At 36.7% G+C, this 17,502-nt stretch overlaps 1 protein-coding gene across 3 annotated transcripts in view; it reads left to right on the forward strand.

Annotated features, from left to right (window-relative positions):
* Nucleotides 1-3,434: 3,434 nt before the first annotated feature.
* Nucleotides 3,435-17,502, forward strand: part of simc1 (SUMO interacting motifs containing 1) — a 50,761-nt gene continuing 36,693 nt past the window's right edge. Inside the window, exons 1-2 of one of the 3 annotated variants that reach the window (XM_051934210.1) lie at nucleotides 3,435-3,780; nucleotides 13,880-14,035. In XM_051934210.1, the coding sequence (XP_051790170.1) occupies nucleotides 3,640-3,780; nucleotides 13,880-14,035 (297 nt within the window). In that variant the 5' untranslated portion in view covers nucleotides 3,435-3,639. The remainder of the gene's footprint in view (nucleotides 3,781-13,879; nucleotides 14,036-17,502) is intronic. The other 2 variants (XM_028813080.2, XM_051934211.1) reach the window with 2 other exon arrangements.

The raw sequence follows: 17,502 nt of genomic DNA on the forward strand, positions 1-17,502 counted from the left end.
GTTGGCCATTATAATACTGAAAATGCGGCTTTGGAAGTCATGTGAATAATAAATTAAAAATCAGTCATTTCAAGCAGTAATACCCATTAGGAACAGAAATTTCTTGTGTTTCAATCAATTTAATCAATTTAATGGTATCTTGATAGACAAAGGTATGATTTTCTATCAAAAATATAAAAATGTCTGTATTCTTACATTAACTCTTTATTGAATTAAATAACACATTTAAGCATACAATTCTTCCTTAAACACAATATTTTGAGGAACTACTCGGTCTTCATTAGGAATTAAGAACTTTTACTTTATCTTTACCTCTTGAGGTTGCTATAGACCAAGTGACATATGCTTGGCCTTGTGTAAAAAATGACAATGATACATAAACACCAAAAACCTTTAAAGTTTGGCAAGCAATGGAGATGAAGGAAGTGTCACATGTGCTTGCACTATGAAATCTGAGAAAATGAATGCAGTTATTAGAGTTGTACACACATCTACACCAGCCTTAAAATTTGTATCCTATATGTGGGTTGGCCCGATTTGGAGTTTCTGGTGTGTGCTTATTATTATCTACAGTACATATTCACTACATTTATTTTTGTTTGTGTATAGCTTTGTATTATTTGCTGCTTGAGAATGTATGCAGGAGATTGTAATTTTTGAAAACTAAAGTGTTATCTGTGTGTGAGCTGTACATATAGTTAAGGAGAAAATTATTAGCCCCCAACATAAATGCAACATTTTTCTAAAATCCTGTCCAGTGTTAACAACATTAACATATTTTAACATTTAACATTAACATCTTTTTATGCCCACTGCTATCAGGCAATTCAATGCTTCCACTTGATGAACTTGCTAAGTTTATTTTTATATATTTATTTATCGATTGATTTGGCTGTATTATCTGCCCTTTGAGTCTGTATTCTTGTTTTTTATGTTTCTGCACCTGTATGCATCTGAATCCCCCTATGAAATTAATAATGTTTATCTAATCTAATTTAATGAAGCATTTCATTCATAAATGCTAAGGCCCCCAGCTGATACATTTTAGACTTTGTAAAAATATCTTAGATCACTGTTTAGCAAATATATTGAAAATTGAGGCGGTCAAAATGAACAGCCCCCATGTGAATTTCTTCAGGAAAAAGGTAGAAAACTGAAGTGTTCAGGATTCAAAAAAACACCTCAACCCCATGTGACTTGATTGGCCCAATCACTGAGCATCTACTAAATTGATTCAGATGAGCAGGGCTAGTGGCACTTGAAGGATTGATAAAGAGGCATCACTTTAGCATTCTTTACAACTAGTAATTTCATCATGCCAAACACCAAATAAATATGTCTGGACCTCGGAAAGAGGGTAGTGGAATCCCCATAAAAAAGGGACAGCCATTTGCCATACTGCCATTTCAGAATTTCCAGAACAGATGTACTTGGCCTCATTGCAAAGTATAAGGAGACACATCCTGTTAAAAACAAATCTAAGTCTGGTCATAAGTGCAAGATATCAAAGAGTTTGGAGAGGAAAACCATCAGAGATGTCAACAAGAACCCCCATATCTCTGCAAAGATAACTGTCACTGAACTGGCCTTTTCTGGAAGTTGAAGTCTCAAAAAGGACTGTTGTGAGGGCTTCTCATTATGTTGGGCTTTGAGGTCATTGCCCAAGGATAACTCTGTTGCCCACACGGCACATCAAAGCCAGACTGAAGTTTGCTTTGGGCTGTTTGAAACATGGGGATGAATTTTAGAAGTCTGTCTTTAGGTCTAATGAGACAAAACTGGAGCTCTTTGGGCACATAGGTGTTGCTTTTGTTTGTCAAAGGAAGGGAGTGGCCTTCCAATGTAAAAACACAACTCCCGCAGTTAAACATGGAAGTGGGAGCATAATGCTGTGGGGATGTTTTGCTGCTTCAGGCGCAGGGAGCCTTGTTTGGGTACATGGGATAATGAAAAAAGGAAGATATTTTTGACATTTTGAACATTAATGTGAAAAAAAAAAATTGCTGCCAGTCTGGCTTTAGGTCGCAGTTGGGTCTTTACAGCAAGATAATGACCTGAAACATAGTTGGTCCAGAACTTTTTAAAGGGCAACAAAATCAAGGTCCTGGATTAACCTTCACAAGGCCGAGCTCAGGGTTAAGGTCCATGCCCAAAAACCATCTTATTTGCCATAGAGGAATGGGCTACAATCTCTCCAGAGATGTGCCAATCATGTTAGAACCTACAGTAGGAGATGTCTCGATGCATGCTCAATAATCCAGGTAAGGAAATCCTAGAAATTTGATTCTGTTCATCTGGACAAAGTTTTTAAGTGGGAGAAATATTTCGAGACTTATCCAAGTCTCTTCCTCAGTCTCAATTGATTTGCATATCACTGATCAACTGGCCCTTTGTCAATGGTGCTAGTCTCTGTGATTAAGCAAAGGCACTGTTTATAAGGTTGGGGAAACCTGCAGTCAATTGAGACTGAGGAAGAGACTTGGATAAGTCTCGACATATTTCTCCCACTTAAAAACTTTGTCCAGATGAACAGAATCAAATTTCTAGGACTACAGTAGGAGATTGCTGTCAGTTTTGAGTCAGAAAGTGTACACTATTGACTATTAATTGTCAGATGGCTAACAATTTTGGTCTTGCCATTTTTGTTTTCTCTTGCTTCAAACAACTTCTTGGTCATTTTGTCATCTTTTGGAAGCAGCTTCTTGTAAATACTTTCGGTACTGGTCACTTCCTAGGTACAGCTAACAATTTTGCTCCATTTCTGTTTTGGAGGTAATAATTTTGAGCTTAATTGTACAAATGTGTGAAAGGAAACATGGTTAGTAAAGCTCCCTCAAAGCTCAGAAATATTGGAGTTGAATCCAGCCGGGCACTGTATTTGTAGAACTTGTTTGATCTCAACACAAGGTTTCCACTCACTTCGCAAAGACTTGTGTGTATGTTAGGTTAATTGAATACTCTAAATTGATGCTATCTGAGTGAATGTTGGTGTGTGCATGACCATGTCCTGTTTAGGTTTGGCTCCTGTCTTGCACTCTGTGAAGCCAGGATATAAACAGGTTCCCTTAACTCTGTGATAAGTGGGTCAGAAAATTTCTGGACTGATGAATATGAACATTAAAGTCTTAAAAAATCTGAATTCAGTATTGATAAATATAAATAAAATATACAGATCTGCAGCAACTGTATGTTGGACAGAGTACAGTATGTACAGATAATGGATGGAAGGACGTTAATTTGAAAAACAAAACATAAGAAAGAAGGTATTACTTTAAAAACGTGTGTTGAGCTCTTATTTGGAGTCTGTGTCCAGTGACAACCTATTGCATCTGTTTCATACCAGACGGACAAACAAGCGCTATTACAAATTAGAAAAAAAAAATGTTAGTCATGGACAGCAGATGGCGCTCGCGTTAAATGGCCGAGTCCGTGGCGTGCTGGCGACACCGGCGCACTGAAGATCGCAGAAGGAAACAGCAGTTGTGTGCTTCCTTTCCTGAGTCAACTGAAGGCGTGCCCGCCAATGGGTATTAACAACTTGCCCGCGTTGTAAATATTTAGAATGATAGTAATGTAAATTATGCGCTTCCTTGGCGGGAGTCAAACAGAAAGTGAAAGAAGCTTCTTCCGGATATCGAAATGATTGAAATAGCAGACGGCAGCGACAGTGACGACGACGACTCTGATGTGGAGTTTGTTGGCGAGTTTAACAACCCTGAAAGGTGCAGCTCGCCACTGGGTAGCTGTCTGGGGACCCTAGATTCTGAAAGCTCGTCATTGGTAAGTTAAAGACCCGCGTGCATGTGTGGTGGGTGCGCGCGCACGCACCTTTAGCCCACTGTCACTAAGGCGCGAGCTCGGCCCAGGTGGGCTTCGTTAAACATGGCGGCGGGTTAGGAGTGGGTGGAGAAAAGGGGTTAAGTCAGTGAGTGTATAAAAACAAAAGAATGTCATGTGAGACGATCGTCTAAGATAGAAAAGTTTGCTTGGTAAATTAGTTTGCCTAAGAATTCGAAAAAACAAATTCGTATACCTTTCTGTAAGCATTGTGCCGTGAACAGGTGCCTTCAGGTGGTATGCCTAATTCTAAAAAAACGGGTTCATCGAACCCATTTATTGCTTTTTAATGCAGCATCGAATCTTACAGTTTAAATACTTTTGAATAAATTCCTTAATCTTGCCTGCATTATGTTATTACAGCATCACCATTAAATGGTCCGAATTAGTGTAACTGGCCCTGATTAGGGGTGTTCATAAGAAATGTAAAGGTTAAAGTGCATAAAAAACAAGATTAAAATGAAACACACATTTCAAATATTTACATGTTAATCAAAATATTGTTGATTGTAATATAAATTTGTCATCTTCTGATAGAGGTCCATAGAGGGAACGATCCATAATAAAGGATTAAAAATTAAAGACAATGTCCTGTTGGTAACCACTAACCTTGAAATAGTTGGAGAGTGGCTCTTAGAGTGCTAGGGCCACCGGTAAAGACTTAGATATCAAGAATATCACATTTGTGATCAGCAACTGTGAAATTACATAAAACAACACTCCATGTGCCAATATTGCTAATCCCAGGTTTTTGAAAGAGGAGTAATTTTGACCCCTTGTACTGTATCTAGAAATGAATTCCTAACCAGGCCCAAGAGCCCAAAGGCTGACTGGGGCTAATAAAAATTAAACCAAAGATGAACACAGATTCTGTGGTAAAGAGTTTGGGCTCCCTGTGTAATATTGCAATTCCAGTAGTATTTAGGGTGCTTGTGAGTACTTTCAGATGATTTCCCCTAAGCTAACAAAGTTTCACAGTCTCTGTGTTCACATATCAGTACCCACTAAGCTAATTCCACATAAATGTATGCTGCAATTGAGGGTTGAGAAGTGGACTGAGTCTAGAAGCAGACAGTGTCACTGCCACAATCAGAGAAGACATGGCTTTACATATGCATGTTCCATACTGTGGCTGTTGTGCTATGGAAACTTCAGGAGAAAAAACGCACGAGAAATGTAATATCAGGCTGCCAAATATTACATTTACATGTATTATATGAAATTGAGGCATATAAACCTGCATCAATAGTAGCCCTTGTAATCCTCATAATTTATCTGTAATTTGTTTGTAATAAAATGCAGCACCGCACCGTAAATTAAGCTTTAGCAACGACAGCCTCAGTTCAAGCATATTAGTAACTGAATTTGATGATCACTATTGGGGAAGGAAGGCAGCTGAATGATAATTTTGTTATTTCCCTTTTCTTGTAAATACGATGTGTTAAATTGAGGTTTTTCTGTACTGACTGTATGTTGAAAGTGAAGCGTATGTTTAGTTTTTCACCAAGTGCCAGCTATTCATCTAATCCTAATACAAATTATTGGTATGTACGGTAGATGAAGTAGTATATGCTATCTATTCATTTCCTGCAATAAAGTTTTTTGATTGCATTTGTTTTTTACAAATAAATATAATATATATATATATATATATATATATATATATATATATTGGTATTTTTTTGAATAAGTCATTTTTATTGGACTTGTCTGTTGTTTGGTTCTGTCTGACTGCATGGCCCGGAGGGGTGCATGGGGAGTGGGGACCCTGATATCTTGAAAGGCTCAGGGGCCTGTTGACTTGGGATCTGTCCCTGCTTGTATCGCATTGGGGGTGAGTCTCTGAGATCGGTTGATTTGGCATGCACATCTTCAAATCCTTGTGATCATTTTTGTTGAAGGCATCTATTGGTTTTCTCTTTATCATAAAGGTGCAATTTTCTGCACAAAAATGGCCAAAAATGGGTGTAAAGGGCCAAAAATAGGGGGAAACCCAAAAAGCTTGATGTCTGGCATAACTAGATATCAAGGGAAGTTGAACAGTATATCACGTGGGGGTTTTCTCATACTGGTGAATCAGGAGATGCCGGACAAAAAAAAACTAGTGATTTTAAAGTGTTTGTGAGTAATTTTTTATTAACACAAAATCATGTTTAATGTAGAGTAGCGGTTATGTTGTTACACATAAAGTTTAATGTCCCACTATCTGGATGTTGGTTGTTAGGTAGCCTGGCATTTGACAGAAACAGCCTAGCGCTGCTAATGTTTTCTCTCTTCTCCCACGGAAGGCTGCACTGATGTTTCATAAATGAAAGTGTTCAATGTACATAATCCAATTCAGGGTTATAGGGAACTATAGATCATCATTGTCAGATCATCTTCCTTTACGTCACTGGGCACAGGACATGAGTCAGTCCTGGACAAGGTGCTTTTCCAATGCAGGGTCCACATTCACATGCGCACACACACATTAAGGAAACACTTCACCCAGTAATGTTTTTTTATGTTACTTCCCCGTTGTAGTTTGTAGGGACGGCTGAGAAAAAAATGTTATTGTCATGTTTTCATGGAGAAGGCATCATTCCTCCACTGTCATCGATCAAGAGTCCTGTCAGTTCAAAAGCTAGATCTCATGTGAATGGACTTCCTGTTTGTGCTCGAATTTCTTTTTCCAGAGGTAATTATTTAAAAGTATTTTAGCAAAACCGTCATGCATTTTGTACATTGTGAGCACACGCCTGGATAATTTGACATGTGGATTATGAAACACGAGTAAAGTGAATTTTTTTTATATGTATTTTTGATATTCATTAGACAGATAGAACTTTATTTGTCCCAAGGGATATTTTGACTTTTTACAGAAGCCCAATTAACAAACAAATAAATAAAGATTATTATATTTTGGCAAACAACACACTCCTTCTCAAACACACAACAGAATGAGTTAAACTGTCCCAGCATTCAAGAGTTCAAATGGATTCTTTGGCCAAAGGCAGTGTTACTAAATATTGACTTACTTAGTAGGGTACTTTAACATTTTCGTAAAAAGGTCATTGTTTTAGTTTGTTTGGTGTTGTGTTTTTTATTATTTTTTTATTTTAGATGTCCGCAAACTATGTCATTTGGGCAGGGCCCCAACATATTGTTCTTTATTTTAATAAAATCTACAGGGGACCACTCCTCTTCAATTGGTGCAAATTCCCCTGGGGAAAAAAAAAAAAGTGTTGAAAATCTCTTCTCTGAGCCCAGCATTGGATCTCTGGCCAGGGATATCCATACTTTTGCTTGGAATTGTACAGTATATCTGAACCTGTCTACTTTGTTTCATTTTTTTCCAGCATATTTGTTGTCCTCTAAATTCTTTATCATTGTACATTTTGTGTATATAAGTTTCTTTCTTTACAATTTTCTGAAATATGTGTACCCTTTTTGGCCCTGCTGTGTATTTACACTTAATTTTCACTTCTTTTTGAGTTTTTTTTTTTTTTTTTTTCCAATGTTTGGATTTTTTTCAATTTCTGTCTGACATACAAATTTTTATATATATATATATATATATATATGTATGTAATGTATATAAATATATATATATGTATGTAATGTATATAAATGTAATGTATATTATATTTATATACCAAGTTTGCTCTTTACCTGTAATTTTTAAATTAAATTAAATTTTGACATTTCTGATTGAGAAAAGACTGGCGTGTTACCTGATACAGTAATTGACTTTTCTTTGCATAGTTCTGTCGGTTACATTTTCCTATGTTTATTGTATATTTTATTTATTACCTCAGACCTGATAAGATTTAGCCACACCTATAGATCTTATTTGGTTTAATTCCTATCTTTATCTAGTCTTTCTTGAATTATATCATTATCGGAAGGTTTAATCATCATTGTGTATTATTTTTAGATTTGTGGTTATTTGTTCTAACCAAGTTAAGCAAACAATATGCCAAAGTAATTATTTCCTTTTGTTTTGGGTTACATTTCACAAAAGTCCAGCGCTTCATCATATGCGCTTGCTCATATAGTGAATGTTTTTGTGTTCAGTGGAAATGCTGATAACTGTGGCATTAGAACATACTTTTTTATGTTTTCAGTGAACAGATGAATTACCATTCCACATGATGCATTATGGGAGGATACTTTCAATGACAGTTCAAAATTCAATAAACCTGGATTACAACATATTAAACCTTCTTAACCCGACATAGGGAAATCTTTTGTTGTTAAGTTTTCTTTGTAGGTAGTAGCAAGAAATGCTAATAAAACTACATTGTTATTGACAGTATTTTTTTTTTTGTATTTGGATCGGGAAAATTAGTTTTAAAATCCATTTAACTTTTTTTAGAGTTTTCAGCTCCTAAATTTTGTGCACACACTAAGTGACCAGCCATATCATCTACCTGCTGATTGCAGCCTCTTGTCTTTCAAAAAATGTTTCTTAAAAAATGTCCCTTACCTGCCAAATTTCAATTTTTTCCCCATCTTAGCCATTTGACATACTTGTAGAGTTTTCATTAAAGTCAAAAACACTAACAAAGTAAATTAAAGGAAAACAACTGTGTCCAAGCAGTTTGATTTTAATATGTAAAAGTTTGATGCAGAAATGTTAAAGAACGCAGACGGGGGAAACAATTACTAGCAAATTGCTGATGTTATACTTTGCCTAATTTTGAGCCAAGAATTTGTATTGGAGTTGGAAGCGTGGGAGGACATAGTCCTTGAACTTCAAAGAAAGGAACATCTGATATTAATTCTGCAGCTGGTTGCAAAATTTGTAAAATTACTATTGCTAAAAAGAAAGTACCCTCTATGTGTGTCTCCACACATAGATTAATTATTTTTTTCATAAAGGAATACTCCACCAAAAAATTATATTTTTATATATTACTTGTCCAATGTAGTTTGTCGTGCTGGATGAGAAAAAAATTGCAATCTCAAGATTAAGACTCAACCAATGAATGAGCAGAAGAGGCCCGTCTTAAATTCAAAAGTGTAATCCCATCTGAATTGAGCTTCCTGTTTGTGGATTGCTTTCATTTTCCACAGTTATTTATTTAACAGCATTTAAAAAAAATTGCTGGACTTTAAATGCTTAAATAAAAAAAAAAATAGAAAATGACGTTGTTCTAAAATGTTTAATGTATGTCTAAAATAGATTACGTTTTTCCAATTTACTGAAGATGTCCAAAGATTTCTGAATTGTTTTACCACCTCTGGTTTAACCAGAATGTTTCTCAAATTTGCTCACTATATCTGACTCTTCGTTATTAAAGTAAATTAGGATTTTCTATTAATTTATTGTTATAATGTCTGAATACAGTGCAGTGAATTCAATTTTCTTTCTAGTTCCATTGTTGCAGTAACATAGAACAATACTGCAACATACAAACCTGTGAACTTAAGAATAACCCCAGCAAAAAGAATGCATATGAAATAGATATTACTTTATTTATAATTATTACTTTACTTATAATTATCAAATTATTAATTTGATATTTATACAATATGCACCAAGCAGTACTAGTAACAAACCATGCTTGTACCATATAGTAGCTGTACAGTAGTGGCAGTTAATGAAGGATGAAGTAATGTTGCATGATAACAGTGACAGTGCCTGCTGAATGAACAGCGCTAACATGTCGACAGTAAAAGTGCTTCACCATGTGCTGGTCTGTATTTACAAGTCAGTGTCTTACTTGTCCAGGGTAAAAAATGTCTTGACTTTAGCGATGTGACTGCAGGTAAATTGTTTTTTTTTCATGCTAGGTGACTGGAGCCAAACATTCTTTTACTTTGGTGGGACGATTTGAGACCCTAGAATATAATGACAAAATATGTGAGAGGAAAATTGTGTTCTATAGTGGAAATGTGGCCCTATTGTTGAAAGTGACATTTTCTGTACCTGCAGCAGGGCCTTGTGGTTTAACACAATGCTGCTGCCATACCAGAATGTGGTACATCTTGTCTTTTATACTGTACTAGGGGGCTCCGCCCCCTGCTCGCTTCGCTCGCCAACCCCTGGTGTTGGGAATGACAAAGAGCGTGATGTATGAATGAGATATAGAATAGTGTGACAGTGTAGATGATGCAAATAGAAAGCAAACAATAAAGTGTGTGGCACAGTGTAAAGGTTTATTTGAAAATTTCTTTGTACACGCCGTTTAAGTGTAAAAGGTAATTCCAGCTCAGAACTTGTAAGGTCATTTAAGATGGTTATTGTTGTGATCAGAGTCAAGTTTGTCAGAGCTTAGAAAGAGTTGTGTCTTTCCAGGAAGTAATGGAATGACTTGGGTATTTATGTTTTCCACATTAATATTTTTTGGACATAATATAGTGCGTCGTGTTAAAAGGGGCATTTGGTCTAATGAGATTGCTGTTCCAAATCTCTCTGTAACTAAGTCGTCGCAGATAAAGGCTTGAGGAATTGTAATAATAGGTGGCTGAAGTCCATCTGTATTGGTGAGTGTACCATCTCTCAGTTGTAATAAGCAATTGTTATGATCTGGTTCTGGACATCGTATCTTTTTTACTAACTGTATCTTTTGAAAGCAATGCCAATTGTCTGCGTATTTTAAGGTGCACTGAACAATAGCTGAGTGCATGGCATCTGGAAGAATAGCTAATCACTGTCTAAAATCTCCTCCTCATAAAAGTACCTTTCCTCCAAATCGAATATTATTATTCATAAACGTTTGTTCATGCCATTGAACATTCATCAATAAACAACATTTTTTCAAGACGGATGTCACGTGCAGTGCCACCGTTAATGTTCATAGTGGATTCCGATTTGTAGGATCTAATGTAGTTGATAAAGATTTCACTTTCAGGTACATCGTCAGTTATAAGCTTCTGTAGATATTCAGTATATGAATGTAAAGAAGGCAGTGTAATTTGACCCTTTTGACAACAACGTGTAAATGTATAACTTGTATTGCCAGTTGTTTCTTCAGGGAAGTGAACTGAATGACAATGATTGCAAATGACATTCATTAATCCGAATGAATTTTCCTGGTGTATGTTTTGCTTGTGCCGTTTGAGAGGCGCGTTGTTGTATGTGTAGTATTTGGGACGTGTTGTTTTGGAGCTGTAATCGATTTGCCTGTGCTGTGTGAGAAGCCCGTTGTAGCCTTCGCTGCCATTAACGTATGTCTGAGACGGGAGGTGTTTCGTTTTGAATCCGTGCCTGTTGCGATGCAGCACTTTGATTGATAGTTTGCGTCATGTGGATCTAGGATGTAGATTTGTGCATATTAAATGAACTATTGTAGGATCTAATGCAGTTCATAAAGTTTTTACTTTTAGGTACATCGTTAGTTAGAAGCTTTAGTTGAGCTTTGCGTTTTTGGAGTCGAGTCATTTTTTCTTTTAGAAATATGGATAAGTAATAAGGAGTATTGCACTCACTGTTAATATGGAGCCTTTTCTGCGGTTGAACGGTTAATAGTGCCTTATTGTAATGAGATCCACCTATGCTGCATAGCCGTCTATTTTGTTGTTTCTTTCGTGTTCGTGTGTTTGTTCCTGTTATCCTTTCCTTTTCGTTTTGTACCCGTGACCGTGTATTCATGACTTGTTTCTTTCTCAGCATGCGAAATATGGATAAGTAATAAGGAGGATCGCAGTTACTGTTAATATGTTTCCTTTTCTGCAGTTGAACAGTTAATAGTGCTTTATTGTAAGGAGATCCACCAATGCTGACACCTATGCTGTCTAGTGTGAAGGTGTTGATGTTCACTTTAGAATATGTGGCTTTGGGTGTCACTTCTTATGGATGTGTGGGGGGGGGGGTTGAGGATTGTTGTCGCGCGAGCGTCTTCTTTCTTTTTGTGTTCCTGTGTCTTGTTGAATCCCCCTGTTTGTGTGTGTCCCGTCCCTTGCTTGTAGGGTCTGTGGGGTGGTTTTGTGTTCTTTTTTTTGTGTTCCATGGGCTTGTTGAATCCCCCTCTTGGTGTGTGTCCCGTCCGGTGCCTGGGGGGGGGGGATGGGGTGCCTTGCTGTTGTGCGCGAGCCTCTTTTTTTTTTTTTTTTTTGGGTCTAGTCTCGTGTGCAATGTGTTTCGTGCTTTGCCTGCGTTTCCTCATTTCTCCATTTTTCCTGTGCTCACTCCTTTTTTCTGTGGTCTTGTCCGGCTCTCGCGGCCCCTCATCCGCCTCTCTCGCCCTCTTTTGTCCGCCTTTCTCGGCTCCTCAGCCGACTCTCGCGGACTCTTTTTGCGCCTGCGCAGTACGTCTTTTTGCAGCTACGGCCCATTGCCGGATGTGCCTGCGTCCATCATCCGGTTTAGCATTCTCGGTTAGTAATATGGATTAGCTTTATTTTAGTGGAATAACAACTCCCTGAGGGATGCCACTAGTGATCTCACACCAGATATGTTAAGTAAAAACCCATTATTATGCAGTCATGCATGCAGTTTCTGCTGGTAGTTTTACAAGTAAAATACTTGAAAGAACTGTTTCAATTCTTGGTAACAGTGGCCCAGAAATACCAGGGATTCAAAATAATTTTGTTTCTGTAGATCAGGCAGGAAGGATAAGTGAATTCCAAAGCCTCTATCATGTATACACACAGTTCTTGAAGAACATGTTCTTGATCAGCATGTTTTCCAAATTTAAATTGACTGAATCTAATTTTTTCATAAAAGAATGACAATTCTTCTACCTACCATTGCACTCTTTAATAATAGGTTGACAACACCAAGAAGGTGTAGTTGGTAGAAGCATTTGTTTGCATCCTTGGTACCCAGAATGTCTAGTGTACCGATATCTAAAACCATAACCTCCAACAAATGCAAAGATGTAATATGAACTTAAAAGGTGGACTATTATAGGGGCAAAAAAGCACAATAACTGCATTCCGTGGCTGCAAAGTAGGTTCAGCTGATTCAAATCTACCTTCTGCCTACCTGTTACAATTTCATTTGTTTGAACAAGAAAGTTCACAAGAGCTGGAGCATATTTAATAGTACTTGGACCAAAAAAAGTGAAAGTTTAAGACTTTGTGTTGCAGATTTGACAGGGCGAGTGGCAGTAAGAAAGCCATTCCTTAAAGAAAAAAAAAAGGGTCTTGAAATATTGGTCTGGACAAAGTCTTCTCTTCACAACAGAAACTACAACTTGCTTTTTTCAACCTGCACTGTTAAGATGTGCTTCAAGCTATTGTTCTGTGAGGTGCCAATCACACAAGTTGGTGACCCTTAGAAACTTGTCTTTGGGTTATGACTTTGGGTCTGCCAAATCTCTTCCTATCAGAGTTTCTTCCAGTTTCTAATTGCTTTTGAATGTGCAGGACATCACTGTACTCATTGACACTGATTTTTTTTTTTTTGCAATTCCTCTAAATGAAAGCCCTACACTTCTAAGGGTAATAATGCTCTGTCTCATTTCATTTGGTAATTGCCATTATCAATGGAGTATTGTGCAAGTAGGACTTCAGAGGGTACTATTATAGGGTACTAGAAACACAGTCTGTTCCAACTCTGCTTTAAGACAGACAGAGGGTTTTTAAATAATCAACAGACGTCGGGACACCTGTTAAAATTCTTTGCTTCAACTTAGCTATAAGAAATCATTCTATAGGTAATCTATAATGAAGCAACCAGAGACAAATAAATCTATCTTAATTCTGAAAACCTGTATTCTGCTGTTTTTCTGACTAATAATATCTCAGTATTTGATGGGTTAATTATTTTTCATGATTAAATGAAGTAAAATGGTGGTGATTTCATGCTTTCTGAAAGCAATGCATTTCTAACCTCTACAAACTGGTCTTTTCTACATTCAATTTAGATTGCACAGTGCAACTTGCTAATACAATATGCACTTACCTGTTCATTTCTTTGTGTGCAGTTGGAATTAAATGAGTTGGCCCTGGCCAGACATTGAGATCATTGGTAGGGAGTGAACCAGAAGCTTTCCTTTTTACAGCCAGCTCTTTGGCTAAAACTTGGGTAAACCACACTGTCTTCTGTTGATTTTTAGTTTTTTTGAGATTTGAACTTTAATGGTTACTTATCTCTTTTTCTTTCTTCTAGGATATTATTGACCTTACCCAAAATGACAGTGGACATTATCAGAGACGAAGAAATAAGACAAACTCATTTGAAGTGACTGAAATAATAGATGATGATGTGACTCCTGCATCTGTCATTGGGGCTGGCAGACCCTGGATTCTTATAGAAGAGCCTGAAGTAAGTTATACTATTATCATCTAATATTAGAGAAAGTAATTTCTCATAGCTGTTTTCTATCAGCTTAACATGGATAGTAAATTATATCCATAGAGTGCATAGATATATTTCAGTTGTTTTAATGCCTTTTTGGTGTAGTTTAATTATGTAGCTACTGTAATTCTCCATTCATTTTACTAACATATTCTTTTAAGTATAGGGTTGTAAGTGCCAGATGTCAATGCAGCAGCATCAGGTGCAAAGCAAGAACCCTAGATAGGCCAGAAATACTTCACTTGCAGGCATGGGGAGAAAGATATAAACACTCTGGGACCTGTGATGCAGAAACACCAACCACTGAATTCCCACGTTGCTCCTGTTTAGTGTATGAGTAAATATACTGAATATGTACAGTATATTATAAATATACTGTATTAGCTTTAATACATAAGAGACTTGTCAGTCATGACCTGCATTTTCTGTGAAGTTCCACAGGTTTACAAATCCCTTTTGCCAGTCTAAGACACCATTGTGTCATCAGTTTTGGCAATAAATATAGAAATAAATACTAATAGTTTTTTATTATTTACACATTTTTGTGAGTAAACGTCTGTGTTTATCATCCTGGCCTTTGTCCCTCTTAATGACATCCATTTAGCAGAGTTGCTATACCGAGTGCTATATTTTTGACATTTCAGAAAGTTAAAATTTAAATCTGGGTAGGGAACATTGGTACAGTGGGTAATTTTGCTACCTTACAGCACCAGTCCCCAGTTGATTCCTAGCTATAGTGTCTTTTGTTTGTACACCATATTGTTTAGTTGATATGCAAAATGAGGCTATTCTTTGAATGGATTGGCATTATCATATCAATAGTTCCTACTCGAAGCTCATTGCTGCTGGCTTAGGGTGTCTAACCATTGATTATGTACTGGTAGAAGTGGACTTAAAAGAATGGGGAATCTACACCTTTTAGTAATTATGTGTAATTAATTTTTACCTCTTTGAAGTTTAACTTGCTATATTTTTTTATTTATGAATTAGGCAAATATGATGTACAAAATGTTGCAACATGGAGTTGAATTCTGAAAAAATTATTTGTGCTTTTTTACTGCTTGTGTACCATATATACTATGAGTTGAAATGTGTTTATTATACTTGAACAAATGTTTATGAATTGCTGAGTATAACAAGTACAGTGTATCAGAAATATATTAAATACATGACAAATTGTGTATTTTTGGATGAGCCACGAACAGACAATTGAATGAGACCAAATATAAACAATAAAGCCAAAATCAGTAATTGGCCACCCGTATGTAGATTTCCACTGGCCCCCAAGTCATCCTCCTTCAGTTTAATATTAGAGTATGTCATACATCCATAAAATTAAACATGTGCCCATAATCTAAAAGAGATACTTGCTCTGTTTAGGTTAACATGACATGCAAAAAATAAAATAAAATTATTAAGGTTTGCCACTTTGATTGTATAGAGTTTGTATTTCTGTTCAAGATTGCGGGTATCTTAGCTATTATTTAAAAAAAATATTGTGTTGTTTTAACTTTTGAAAATTGAAATCATGCTTCTCTTTCAAGGCAAATATAGCTTTTATTACTGCTGCAATTTATCCCATACTAAATTAGTTCAAAAATAAAAATGTGTAATTTGTGTTTCTTTTGAGAGCGAGATGATATGAGTTTATGACCAATTAGGGGTGTACGATACTGTTGAAAAATTATATCTTAATATTTTCTTGGACTTCGGCAATAATAATAATTGGATGATATTTTAGATCCTTTAAAAATGTGTTGTAAAAGTCTTAGGATCTTGGTTGGTCTTGTTAAAAGGATATTAATTGTACCTTACTAATAATATTAACAGAAACTAGTGCTGGGCGGTATACCAGTTCATACCAAAAACCGTTTTTTCTTTTTGTTATGATATGGATTTTTCTTATATCGCAACACCAGTTTAAATAGCCTAAACAACGTTTGGAATGTGGTGCAGCGGGAAATTGTTTAAGGGGGGACCTTTTTCACTGCTGCACCGCGAAACATGGAGTACATGCGTTAGTGGAGGTATTGAACGGTGAAAATGGACATAGAACATTCTAAAACTGAAGCTGTAGCAGACGCTAAAGTTGAACATGATGAAACAGAAAAACTTTTGCCGAAAAAAGGAGCCATGTCTGTTGTCTGGAGATACTTTGGTTTTAAAAGGTTGGATGTGGACCATTATGTTCAAATGTGTGTACTTGTTTTATTTTTTTTTTTCTTCAATACTGTGTAATGTACCTGGGTACTGTGTAATAGTGTGACAACATTTTGAATTTATTCTTGACATTTCCACTTTAATCTCGACGCTTATGATGAGAATAATGTCAACATGTTGATTTTATTCACGCCGCTTATGTCGAGATTAAAGTCGCCATGTTGACTTTACTCTCGTAATTTGTCATTAAAGTAGAACATCATAAACTAAACTTCATCTTAAAATGAATATTTAATTTACTAGATTTTCTCAAACCCCAACATAAGGTATGTAGCACATTAAATGCTTTGTGTTAAGTGTTTTCTGAGCCATGTTAATCACCTACGTGCTTCCTAAACTGGCTTCCTCTTGCACTAAGAGGAGGTGCAGGCAGCGATCACCATACAGAATACATTAATTTCATGATATTCCTGCTCTCTGAATATTTAGAATGCTAAGATAAATACTTGATATCATTTTCATAATGAGATGCATTAAAGCATGTATTAGGCATGTGGGGGCACGGTGGCGTGGAGGGTGCACTGTTGCGTCGCAACAAAAGGGTCCCGGGTGTTCCCTGCCTTGAATTTGCATGTTTTTCTGGTGGGTTTACTTGGCGTGCTTCAGTTTTTTTCAAAGTCATGTAGGTTGTGGAGTATTGTTATGCTGTAATGACCTTGCTAGTGTATGTATTGCTCGTATTCACCCTGCGATGTGCTGGCGCCCTGTTCAGGATTTGCTCCTGCCTCGCACACAATGCTTGCTGGGATGGGTGCAACCCTGAATGGATGGCATAATTAAACATGTATAACGAAGATTTTTTTTAAAGTTCTGAACACTCCGTGGTCCAAATTTATAACTAGTTTTAATTTCACAAAGACGTTTATCGTGTGGTGATTGGTTATGTGGAGAAAGAAAAGGGAAGGATAGGAACTGGGGGTTTGGTATGTCAGACAGAGACAGCACGCATGCAATAAAGAAAGCCAGCTCAGAAGAACATCCATTGAATTCTGTGTTCATTTCTCCGACCACCAGATCACAAACCCAATTTTACACAATATTTAAGTTAAACCTGTGCAATACCCATTCATACATCTAGTTTTTTGGTGCCTCGTCACACCTGCCATAAAGTTCTCTACACTGAACGTACATCTGGGGACCCCTTACTGCGAGGGAGCAGCACTACCGCCACACCACCATGCATGTTTAATACCTGCAGCATTTTACATTTTCAG

Source organism: Erpetoichthys calabaricus, chromosome 11 (genome assembly GCF_900747795.2).
Source record: "Erpetoichthys calabaricus chromosome 11, fErpCal1.3, whole genome shotgun sequence".
Lineage (NCBI taxonomy): Eukaryota > Metazoa > Chordata > Cladistia > Polypteriformes > Polypteridae > Erpetoichthys > Erpetoichthys calabaricus.